The sequence below is a fragment of the Python bivittatus genome, unplaced genomic scaffold, assembly GCF_059951505.1.
Source record: "Python bivittatus isolate LINGU-HERP-01145 unplaced genomic scaffold, Pbiv_v1 ctg000220_np1212, whole genome shotgun sequence".
NCBI lineage: Eukaryota > Metazoa > Chordata > Lepidosauria > Squamata > Pythonidae > Python > Python bivittatus.
The window spans coordinates 7,240,784-7,252,668 of record NW_028277048.1 but is presented as its reverse complement, the minus strand read 5'-3'; the positions used below and the strand labels follow the sequence as shown (position 1 = coordinate 7,252,668).

Here is an 11,885-nt window from a genome sequence, read left to right as displayed (position 1 = left end):
ATCTTCACTTGCATTTCTCCTGCACATCAGTCTACCACCCCTTAGCCGGTCTATGTCAGAACACAACAAACTTATGTTGGACCGTAAGAAAAAAACGAAATGGTATGAGTTAAGCTACCTATTAAATGGGATTCAAGTACATAGTTCTCATGAGAACAGAACAACCCCCAACATGGGAATCTGCCTTTTTCAAAGCAGACACCACTGGCTCAGCATCAGATCAAGCCAATATCGTTTGGGCTCACAAGTCAGAAAGAGTCAGACTTGGCAACTTTTAAGATGTGTGGGCTTCAGTGCCCAAAATTCCCCATGCTGGCTGGGAAATCTGGGAGTTGAACTCCACACATATTAAAGTTGCCAAATTTAAAAAAACAAAACAAAACATTGATTTAGACACCAGGAATTGAGCTTGATTCAAGGGAATTTTATCTTCACCATCAGAACTCCACCATCCCTTTCCTGGTCAGTAACAACTAGCTCAGAATCTTTCTGTATATATGTGAAATTGGTATTGCATGCCTTAATCCATGTCACTTTGCAGCTGTTTATACTGAAATGCATTTGCCATTATAGTGCTCAGTCATTCAGCCTCAGGAGATTCTCTGGAGCTGTTTAATGCTCCCTTTGGTTTTAATCATTTTAAATATGTCATCACCAAATTTGGCCAGTTCACTGATTATCCTTAATTCCATACCATTTAAGAACAACTTTAAAAAAAACTGGTCCCAATCCAGATGCAGGGGGACCTGGTTTGTTCTATTTCAAGAACAAAACATTTATTCTTTCTCCATCCTTTCTGTTCTTTAATGAGTTACTGATCCGTGCATATCTTAAACTTTTGAAAGTTCAGGTAAATAATGTCAACCAGATTACTCTATCCATATACCTAACAAAACTTTCTAGCTTGTTTCATACTATATAGCCTCCTTGACAAAATACCTTCCAGAATAAGGGCTTCCCCACTACAAAGTGTTCTCCACCCATTTTGGAGTCAGCAGAAAAGTATACCAGCATGACATTTGCTGTCCCCATTTGCCGGTCCCTACCCTGCCTCTATTGCCTTGGTTCTACCTCACTGCCCAATAGCACCATCCCAATTTTGCTGTGCAGAGTGTGAGAACCAAAGGGATTAGTTGATTCCTCTGCCTTTCCTGTCCTCCCTCTTCAGCACGTCCCTAACCAGGGAGGAGAACATCTGCCAGCCACATCATTGCAGCCTCACAACAGGAACAAAATAGGTCTGGCTGAAGGACTCTTTCTCATTTCTAGGTTTGTCCCTGTTTCCTCGCCTACCCCCATTCTGCCATAGCCTAAGCTAAATAAGATTGAAAAAAATATTTTGGAATTGCAAAAGGAGCCAAGTCATAAGCAGCATTTTAATTTAGGATTTCTCTCCCTTTCTTCTCCTTATATAGGCAACAAATGCCAACTTCTGGATTCCTGTGTTCTGTTTGGGAGGCAACAGTCCCATCACTCAAATGTTTCATTATTTCAGCCTTGTGCTCAACTTGTCAGGGCCACAGAGTTAAAGCACTTATAGTACTGCTGGCTGAGCAATCCAACCCTATTGTGCTATTGTGACGGGCCACCATTTAAATTACCGGCTATGGTTTGTTTCCAACATTCCAGAGGATATGAAATGCTTCTATTCAGGCATCATACTGTGCTGTATGGATAGATGTGTGCTTCTGGGAGGGGTCCATATGCACCCAGCTAGAGCGGGGTTGCCATTGTAATACCAAAAGAACCCATGTGCTAAAAAAGAAAGTTCTAACACTCTCAACAAATTCAAAAGACCACTGGCACAGCACAGTATCGCCTGCCACAACCATCTCTTTAGAGCAGTGACAGCAGGACAAAGCTGAAAGGGAGATTGAAAGGGAGAAGATGTGTCTGCATTTGCTTCAAATGGCCAATAAGCACTGCTCTGATCCTGCCAATTCCTAGGCACCTGCCTTTCCTTTCAACATAATGGAGAAGAGTAACAGATTTTGCACACAGTGGTTGCCCTTGAACAACATCAAATAAAGAGGACAATATATTTTAATACTGATACAGCCAAGGATGAATTAAGGCTGGGTCATTCGTAGGCTGGGGATGAGAGGAAGGCGGCATCAGGGGACATGGCAGGAAAAAAAAATATTGCCAGAGTACGCTTGCATCATGGCTAGGTACAAGTAGGGAAAGGTCCAAACCATAATATGGTTTGTTTGATTTTGTTTTAGTGGGATGTTTGAAACTTCCTCCCCATCAGTTCAAAAGGTACGATATCATCAATACAAATTACTTTTGCTCTTATTTGTGACTGTTGTCTTGGAATCTCTGGAACTGGGTGAGAACCCAGAATGCAAAAGAAGAATGTGCATACCGCAGAGTGAGAGAATCATTTAGGCCAATTCTATGCAATTAACGCCTTTCACTCATTGAGTGCTATGAGGTCTAGAGGGTTTCTTTCCCTTGGCATAATTAAAAAAGTTTGGTTTACTATGATGCCCAGACATAAAGGGCATATATCTATGGTAGAATAGACCGTACCACTGAAATATAATACTTCCAGAGACAAATGTATAGAAAGGATACGGAAGGCTTCACTGGAGAATCGGGGGATCACTCGTATTGGTTTCTCCCAATGATAATTATACAACTTTAAGCCATTACAAACTCCAGTGATCAAGTTCAAACTACAGTAATGTGACCCAAAACCATGGTTCTTGCTTACAGTCACTATTTACAAGACATGATTAAACACATGGAAATTTTGTGATGGCTGTTCATTGTCTACGTTGGGACATTAACAGCTTACATCCAAACACCCCAGCATCAGCCATTTCCCTCTCTTGATGATGGGATTTAGGCTGATGTCCACGTGAACTTTTAATCCTAAATGACACAACCAAGATCATTAGCTGATTTTTTTTAATGACAATACCTTCTGAAGACTTCCCTCACATTAAAACATGGTTTATTGGATAAACCAGAATTGGACAAATTATCTCAGGCTAAGCCACAAACTTGATTAAAAAACCATACAAACTTTTAGGTTTATATAATAAGCTAGCAAAAAACAAATTATGGTATAGTGCGATATGTGAACTTAGTCATAATAGCAAAAATGGACAAAAACAGGATTATTTATTGAAAGCAATACTCTCCTTCTCTACCTCACTTGGTGACCAAGTGACGGGAGTGAGGTACCACAGTGATATTGTATCCTTAAATCCCTGTATTTCTTCAGATTAACTTCCACGGCCTCAAAAGAGCCAGCTTGTTGCCCCAGAGCCAGGAGCTGGGTGTACAGAGCAGACATCCACAACTTCTATGCCATGGCAGAAAACTATTTGTGGCATTCTGGGTAATCAATTGGATAGTTTCCACACCCAAGTTTCTATTTTCATGGATGTCATTGTGGTTTATTTACCTGAAGAGGCACATTAATTACTATCAGAAGCAAAAGAATCAGCCACTCCAAGCCTTCTTACTTCAAGGCCAAATTCCCGTCAGTTGAAGTGCTTATTAACCTAACCCTTAATTGGCTTTGGCTCCGTTTCCCCTTTTGACTGTAGAGCCGGGTCTCTTCTACAGTACATGCCCATCCGATATCCTGGGTTGAGTGCAACTCCCAACCTCCCCGACATGTAACTGGATCACCACCCAGATCCATGCTTTTTGCTGCAGCAACGTGCAGACGGTTGAAATATGTTCGGCGGAATTATTCTCCGTAACATTTAATTAGCCGAAAAAAAGCGGCTTTTATCTTCGTGCTCCTCTGACGAGGTTGCCTCTCTTACATCTCTGTTCCACGGCAATCGATCTATTCTGCAATTGTTCCAAACACCTTTTCTCAAAAAGTGTTTTCTAATTATTTTGTTGTTAAGCAACAGCGACTGGGCGGCCATTGCAAAATAATTACCGCGGATATACTTATCCCTAATTGAGCGCCGTCTAAGCAATTACACCACTAGCGCTCAGAACTCCCCTAGCAGCCTCTCTTCGGGCACGCGCGACCTGACCCAACCCGCCCTCGGGAAAGAAACAAGTTCTATGTGACGCCTGCGCAGTTGGAATCGCCTTCGGCTGGTTCCGCCCTCTCGCCATTGGCAGGGCAACAAAAGTTCCGAGCAGCCATTTTAGAAACATTCCTTTCGCAGAAGGCCACGTTTCTTTCTGCTCACCCCGCCCCGTGTCACGTGGTACAGCAGCCGTTGCTGGAGTACAGTAGTGCCGCCTCTGCTGATTGGTTGGTGGCCTTTCCCAATGTCCCTCGCGCCGGAGGCGGACGGCTTGGCTTAACGGGAGCAGGTTGGTCGTTCCTCGCTCTTTCCCTGCTAGGTGATGGCGGGGGCCGGGTTGGGGCTGCCGTGGTTGGTGTCCACGTTGTTGGTGCTGAGCGGGGTGCGAGGTATGGAGATCTTCCGTGACTCTTCGTGTAGCCTGTTTTCCTTTCTCATCCACCTCGTGGGAGTCACTTGGCCCCTGGGCCTGGTCTGGCTCGTGGGCCCTTCCGAGCACCTTCCCTCGTGACCTGCATATGGGGGAAATGAGTTATCAACGATTTATTAATGTTTATATTATCTTTAGCAATAATTGGTAACTACTACAATTCAGTTTCTTTCTTTCAGAAAAAGAAAAAAGTGATTTTTAAAAAAAATCCGTTTTGGGAAAAGCAACATAATGACTGATAGTCTCTTAGCTGCTAGCTGTATTGTGTAAAATAGAATGTTGGTTTTAATTTCTACCCCTACACACACGTTTATCCTAATTGCCTTAAGCAAATCTTCAGTCTCTAAATGCTTTTTATTCATGAAACTTCAGTCCTCTTCACATTTTAGTTATCTTGCCACTGCCTCTCAACTTAATGGCAAGTTTTGATATAATAGAGCTTTGTAACACATACATTTCCCTATGGATGAAAGTAGTTTAGTTATAAGTTTGATTATTGTTTGCACTGTACCTGCTTTCTTAGTGCATGAACCAATTTACATCCAAAGCTTTTGAAGCAGCTGTCAAATTGTATGTATATATAGTATAGGTAGATAGATAATATAATAAATGTAGTATTCCCTACTCCAGAACAGTTTAATCTATCATCTTGAACAAGAGATTCCATAACTGAGATGCCATCACAGTGAAATGAGGTGTCAACTTTAGAAATGCTTGTGGAAGAGATAAACTCAACCATCCTTATTCTGGGAATATAAGCACATAGCTATATTTCTGAAGTGTGAGGTAGTTGTAGTAGCTGCTGATTATGGTACAATGCAATTTTTAAGAATACCTTGAGACGTTCCAGTATGAGATGGCGAGCTCAGTAAGGACTTCATTTCTTTGAGCATCTTAATTGAATGGCCTGGCAAACTGGTAACCCCCACTTCAAGCTCTAAATATTTTGATTTTGGTAAACTTATTTTCTTTCCTGGTAGCTGAAACCTGCACAGAACCAGTTATCTCCCCATCCTACTATACTACCTCAGATGCTGTTATTTCTTCTGAAACAGTCTTTGTTGTTGAGATCTCCCTCACCTGTAAAAATGGAGCACAAGTAAGTGCCTGAATGATTTTTTTTTTTTTTTACATTTTAAAGGAAATACAATCTGGGAAATTTGCCATAGATATAGTAAATTGTGTTCTAATGATTATGATAGGACAGTGAATCTGTCCCATCATGTGCATGGCTTTGGATTTATGGTAGGTCCCTTTCCATGGGCTTCCCATAGTGGACTCCATGCCAGAGAAACTTATCTCTCCGAACCATTGGCTGGTCTGACTTACTGTAGTCCTAGCTACTGATGTGGGTGGTACATTTAAAAATGACACAAAAGTAGCCGAGTTCTTTTATTGATAGAAAATCTTGACTTCCCTCTCCACTGGATTTTCTATTAAAGGCAAGTTTGGAGGGCATGTTGGCATTTGATCTGGGGGCAGAGAATGAGTCTGTCTTTCCTGTTATTCCAGGTTCCTCCTGCAGGACAATTAGAATTTTAAGATGAGAATATTTTGTGGATTTCTGTTACTCTGATACTCATCATTCTTCCTTTCTGTAGAATGTTGCCCTCTATGCAGATGTCAATGGCAAGCAATTCCCTGTTACGCGGGGTCAGGACGTTGGTCGCTATCAGGTAAGAATAAGCATGATTCCTACTATAGTCAATAAATGCTAATTTTACCCTTTGAACAAGTCTGTACTGGATGTCAGTTGAAATTGTAACATTTTTACACATCAGCTAATTTGGGAATGAATACTTGGATTCGACTTTTCTGGAACTTGTGAGGTTATTGTTAAAATTCTGCCTTGGTTTGTCTTCATATTCTTGCAGTCTTGGTTTCATTATTTAAAAATGTAAAAGGAAGAAACTGTCATATCAGAAATGCTAGTTCATAGTTTGATTTTTTAATATGAAATATACATTGTCTATTACAATCTAGAAGGCTTGTGATATGAAAATCGTGCAACATATAAGTTACTTATAAGAATTGAGTTTTGTCTGTGCTGGAGGCAGCCTGGAAATTTGATTGAATAAATAAATGACAACAATACTTACTCTGTAGTAGGATTAAGGGCATTTAAGATTGGCAATGAAGAATAAGTTGCCAATCCTCATACTGTATAACTTTGGATAAGGAAGTGATTTCGCACCATAAATGCATGGCTCTGGTTTTGTGGTGGGTCTGATTCTGTGAGTCCCTCCTTCTGTTCTCCATGCTAAAGGAAATTGCCACTCCGAACCATTGGCTTGTTTGGTTTATTATAGCCCTGGCTACTGAAGCGAGTGGCACATCTGTGTGAATGTCTTTGGGTGTATGTTCATTTGTGTACCTGTGCTATCAAAGAAAGAGGCAGCTTTTCTTACCACTGACCCTGTATCTTTTTCTTGGCCAGGTTTCTTGGAGCATGGAACATAAGCTGGCTCGCTCTGGCACCTATGAGGTGAAGTTTTTTGATGAGGAGTCCTATAGTATCTTGCGCAAGGTGAGACTGCTCTGATGGATGGAAGGAAAAGATTTAGGTAGACTTTGTAGACTATGTGCAGATTCGTGATCAATATAGGAATGGGGAAACTGAATGTTTACATTTTAGTATTAAAGTTGGCAGCTTGACTTTCCTTCCAGTAGCATGATTAAGAAAAAAAACCTTGGTCTTGGAGCTGTAATCCCATGAATTAATTCCATATTGCCTTCTGTTGTGTGAAAAAAATGATACAGTTCTAAGTAAAATAATATTTCCCTTGTTACTGACATACCACAGCATGTCTGTGTGTACTTGGAACTGAGACTGAGGCATTCTTCTTCATCAGATGATCCAGGGAGATTAAAATTTAAGAACTACCTCACCTACATTGACTTTGACTAAAACCCCTGTCCTGGCATTCTTTTTCACTGCTAGATGTATTGTCAACCCACCATGCTTTCCTCTGCTAATTCTATCCATGTAGTGTCTCTTCAGTGTAAGTAGATAATGGTGTCAAGAGATTATGCCATGGGCCTTTGATTAATTAATCTGAGCCTTAACTCAGCTATTGGATTCTCTTCCCTCCCTTAGGCTCAACGCAACAATGAGGATGTCTCAGAGATCAAGCCTCTTTTTACAGTCAGCGTGGATCATCGGGTGAGTAAAATACCTGCAGCTTCTGTGGGACATTCTGTAATAGGTAGCCAGTGTAACCAAGCTGGACCTTCAGTACTATAACCACAATTGGATAAACCAGGCTATTTATAGCATATGCTAGTTTCTGAATGCAGTTTGTGTGTTCTGTGATGGTTTCTTTACAGTTGCTTGGGTACTTGCTGCAAGGAAAGAGTTAATGCCTTCCACCCCAAGGATGAGGATATTATTTGTACCACTTAGGATTTGATTCAGGGAGAGATGAGATAAAGACCGTGTACACTATTAAAAGAAGAGAGTGTGATGTGTTAGATATAAAGGGCCAATTCATAACAAAGACTTAATGTATTTTTAATTTGGATTGTAGGGATAGCTATAGCTTACAGGAGGTAGGGAAAGGATTGAATTTGTGTTCAGTATTAATATTTTGCTGTATCGTAGAAAGGAGGTTTCTAAACTTTTTATACTAGCAAGCACAAAATGATTGCCAGAGACGATTGTATCTGTACATAAAATGACTCTCATAATGGGCCACTCATACATCAGACATTTCATAGGAGGCAAACTAGTGAAGCTAAAAAGTTTGTCTCTGTTTCAAAACACAGAGCTATTCCTTTGAGTCCCCATTAATAGGAAGATTGCTCAAATCAGTTTCCTCCAGATGTGCACAGTGGAAGCATATATGCCACACTTACTTCTGCCCAGAAAATCTCAATGGTCTTCCCTGACAGGCTGCATTTGGGCCACTCCCTCAGTACCTTTACTATTTCAGAGTTTCCCCCTGCTCAGTACCTCCTTTTGTGGTCCTTTGACTGTTTTGCTGAGTAATGGAGAAAATCTTGAAAAGAGAAAAACCCTACGATTGCATGATCGATCTAGTTAATTATTCCACACTGGCCAGTTTTATTACTTGGCTGAGGTTTCTCACACTACAGACAGGCCAAATCTAGATGTAGTTCCTTAGGTTCAGATGATATGTTCTGGTACAACTGACCTCTCTGCTGCTGCAGTTGTGTCCTTGTGGTCCAGAGAAGGATTAAAAAATCATAGCATCCAGAAAATGTAGTTCTACTGCTTCTCATTCTTTCCTTTAACCATGCTCTGCATTGAACATGTTTCTGTTCTTTCCACATTCCCGTTGCAGGGTGCCTGGAGCGGACCCTGGGTCTCCACTGAGGTACTGGCAGCGTTAATTGGTCTCCTGATATATTATATGGCATTCACTGCTAAGAGCAACATCCAGGCATAAAGCACTTCAATAAACTCTCTATACCAACTTTGCTGCTTTCTGCCTTTTCTTTGGAAGGTAAAGATTTCCCCCATAGCTGCCTTTGCCACATCAAAAATAGTCCCCATGTGGCTTATCAGCACCTGATTCTTAATTTCCATCACACGTTGTTTTGGTTTGAAGCAGGTCAGAATAATAGCTGAGTGTAAGAGCCTGTTGCAGCTGGATCAGAGAGCATTTGCTGATCTTCCTTCTTGCTGCCTTTCAAAGTAGTTTTTTTTGAGGATAATCAAACTGCCTAACGAAAGAACTAAAAGGACCCATTGGAGTCCCAGAGAGAAGCAGAAGATACACACACACACACCATAAAGGTGCATACTTTTCTCTGCCAAACTAACATTCTGAATTGTGAGTGGTTGGCTGTGATGGCTGATTACTTCCCACTCCTGAGTTAAGGCCCATTTTCCTTTGCCTTAATCCCATTAAGCAATGCATCTCTGGGTGCAGTCAATTATGCTACAGCTCATTATCTGTCTAATGATAGCAGCTCCTGGTGTGAGCCACTGCGGCAAGAGTGGGATTACCTCACTGCTCTAAAGTTGTGTTCATGCCAGATTAAAAAGAGGAAAACCTGCCATGAGGGGGCTGTAAGGAGAGCATCACTGACTATAATATACCGATCCTAGAAATGGGTGAATCTTTCTAATTTGGGAATGGGTCCTTTTTCCAGCAGTAACAGAGAATGTATGGCTATCCTTATATTTGTAACGTGCTACTGTTACAGTTAAGTAAGATTTTTAGCTCCTGCAGTCTGCATATGAACCAGTGTGGAAGTCAAATTCCGTTACAGTTTTACAGACCATTGTGTAAACTAAAGGGTTTGAAACTCTTCAGTTTCAAGTATTTTTCTAGAAATCAGAATGTTTACTAGAAAACAGTCAAATGAGGGGAAGAGCATAACAGGAAAGATTCCTAATGGAACTTGCTACTAATTACAGGCCATATTTATTCCATTCTTTCTGTGTCTACAGGTAGTCCTTGTTTAGTACCACAGTTAGGACCAGCAACTTGGTTAAGTGAAACCGTTGCTAAGTGAAAAATCATATGACTGACTATGATCTTAATGTTTCCTTTGCTTTACAGACCTGCGAAGTTCATAAATGCAGGCATTGGTCACAAAGTTACTTTTTCATCACTGTCATAACTGCAAACAGTTGCTGTCTGAGGCAGTCACTAAGCAAGGACTACCTGTAAATGGAAGAGGCAGTGGAAATGGGTTTTAATATAGAAATAAATTCAAACAGTGGTAGGGCTGAAAATTAGGCTACAGGCATAAGAGGGTATGGTTGGTGCTTCCTGTAAGGCAGAAGTTTGTTTGCATCCTAACCAATTTCCAAAGTACTGGACAGTTTCTATTCCTTCTACCGGGTTGTAACCTGGAGTGGGTGGTGCAAGCCCTGAAGTGTCTAATTGCTGATTTCAATTGTAGCTCATTTCAAGGCTTTTGTGTTTATTCTACATTGCCAATCTTAAAGTGGAATGAAAGTTAGCATGCTGGGTTCAGCTTTGCATTGCTTGGAGTGTTACTAGGCATACTTTTTCTCCTGGGTGTAACTTTAAAAAAAAATTTTCATGCTGAGTATCTTCACCTATTACTGGTTTACAGAGTATATAAGAGAATCCTGTTCTTAGTATTGCATTTGACACATCATGAACACAGATCTGTATTTTGTCCTTCCTATGAGCCCTGGAATCTATGTATATAGATGTATGAAAAGTATTTCATTCACAATACAATTCTCAGAATTTTTTGTGGAAAAAAAAAACATGCTATTTAAGCTGGTGCAATAGAGATTTTAAAAAATTACATCCAGGAGAAAAAGCATGCCTAGTAATACCACAGGCAAAGCAAGGCTGAACCCAGCATGCTAACTTTCATTCCACTCTACGAGACTGGCGATGCAGAATAATTTTGGCCACTGTCCTTTGTTATAAATGGTGAGTTTTTGCCATTATCTAAAACTCTTAGATTGCCAAGCAAGACCTTTGGCTCATCCAGCATCCAGCTGGGTGCTACTCTTTCAGGTGCATAGCTCAGCAGGTTTTAGGGATATATCCCCAACTTAACTACCTGAATCCTTTTTAAATGGAGATTCCATTGATCCAGACTCATGCATGTTTTATATGATATTCTAGGCTATTCAGAAAATATGAAAGTTTATTTAGTAACTAGGGCTTCAGAAATTCCACTAGTATGTTGCGGAAGTGACCAAATTCACATAATACCTATACGAAACCATGTGATTTATTTGATTTTGGCTTAGTGTGAACTCAGTGTTCAATGTGAACTAATGTGAACTCAACCACTTGTAGTCCATAAACTCTGGATCACAGTTTAGTGTGATTGTAATTCCACAATAATGCTTTATTAAATAAAACAAGGTTGAGCAATTACAGTGGTACCTCAGTTCACAAACGCTTCTGTTCACGAACAATTCGGTTCATGAACAGCTCCGTTCTCAAAATTTTGCCTCCGTTCACGAACGCCAGATCGGGTGACGAACAGGATCCGCGGCCATTTTCCCTCCCGTGACACGTAGTCACGGCTTCCTGTAGGGAGGGGGACTCTCCCTCCAAGCAGTAACCGCCTCCCTGCCCACCTTCCTGTCCTCCACGCCAGAAGTCACGTCGAGCAAGGTTAGCTTTCTCTCTCTTCGTACTGTATTTTGTTTCATATTTTTGCGGTTTAAAAAAAAAAACATGGTTCAGAATGGATTAACCATAATTACATTGAACCTTATGGGGAAATTTGATTCGGGACGCGATCAAAAATCGGTTGGCGACCAAATTTGTAGGGGTCAGAACGGATTAACCGTATTTACATTGAACCTTATGGGAAAATTTGATTCGGTTCACGACCAATTCGGTTCACGACCAGAGTTGCGGAACAAATTAAGTTCGTGAACCGAGGTACCACTGTATTTAGCATGAGGTGGGCAATCTTTTGGCAGCTTGGGAATCATATTTCATGTTTTTTGGGTGGGCAGAGCTGGTGAT

The 11,885-nt window shown here is 40.9% G+C and overlaps 1 protein-coding gene and 1 non-coding gene across 2 annotated transcripts; both read left to right on the top strand.

The window, feature by feature from the left end:
- The first annotated feature begins 4,259 nt into the window (after nt 1–4,259).
- On the top strand, nt 4,260–8,877 carry SSR4 (signal sequence receptor subunit 4). Its single transcript, XM_007420498.4, has 6 exons — nt 4,260–4,399; nt 5,421–5,539; nt 6,042–6,116; nt 6,878–6,967; nt 7,538–7,603; nt 8,745–8,877. The coding sequence occupies exons 1-6, from the start codon at nt 4,333–4,335 to the stop codon at nt 8,847–8,849; spliced, it is 522 nt and encodes a 173-aa protein (XP_007420560.1). The 5' UTR covers nt 4,260–4,332; the 3' UTR covers nt 8,850–8,877.
- Nucleotides 5,667–5,803, top strand: LOC112540489 (small nucleolar RNA SNORA42/SNORA80 family). The gene has a single exon (XR_003084573.1). It is a non-coding gene; the product is annotated as a small nucleolar RNA SNORA42/SNORA80 family (small nucleolar RNA).
- Nucleotides 8,878–11,885: the final 3,008 nt, after the last annotated feature.

Excerpts from the sequence above, each read along its gene's own strand:
- SSR4 (XM_007420498.4), top strand. The coding sequence starts at position 4,333 with ATGGCGGGGGCCGGGTTGGGGCTGCCGTGGTTGGTGTCCACGTTGTTG. Across the intron at positions 4,400-5,420 it reads GGTGCTGAGCGGGGTGCGAG|CTGAAACCTGCACAGAACCA; the intron begins GTATGGAGATCT and ends CTTTCCTGGTAG. Across the intron at positions 6,117-6,877 it reads AGGACGTTGGTCGCTATCAG|GTTTCTTGGAGCATGGAACA; the intron begins GTAAGAATAAGC and ends TTTCTTGGCCAG.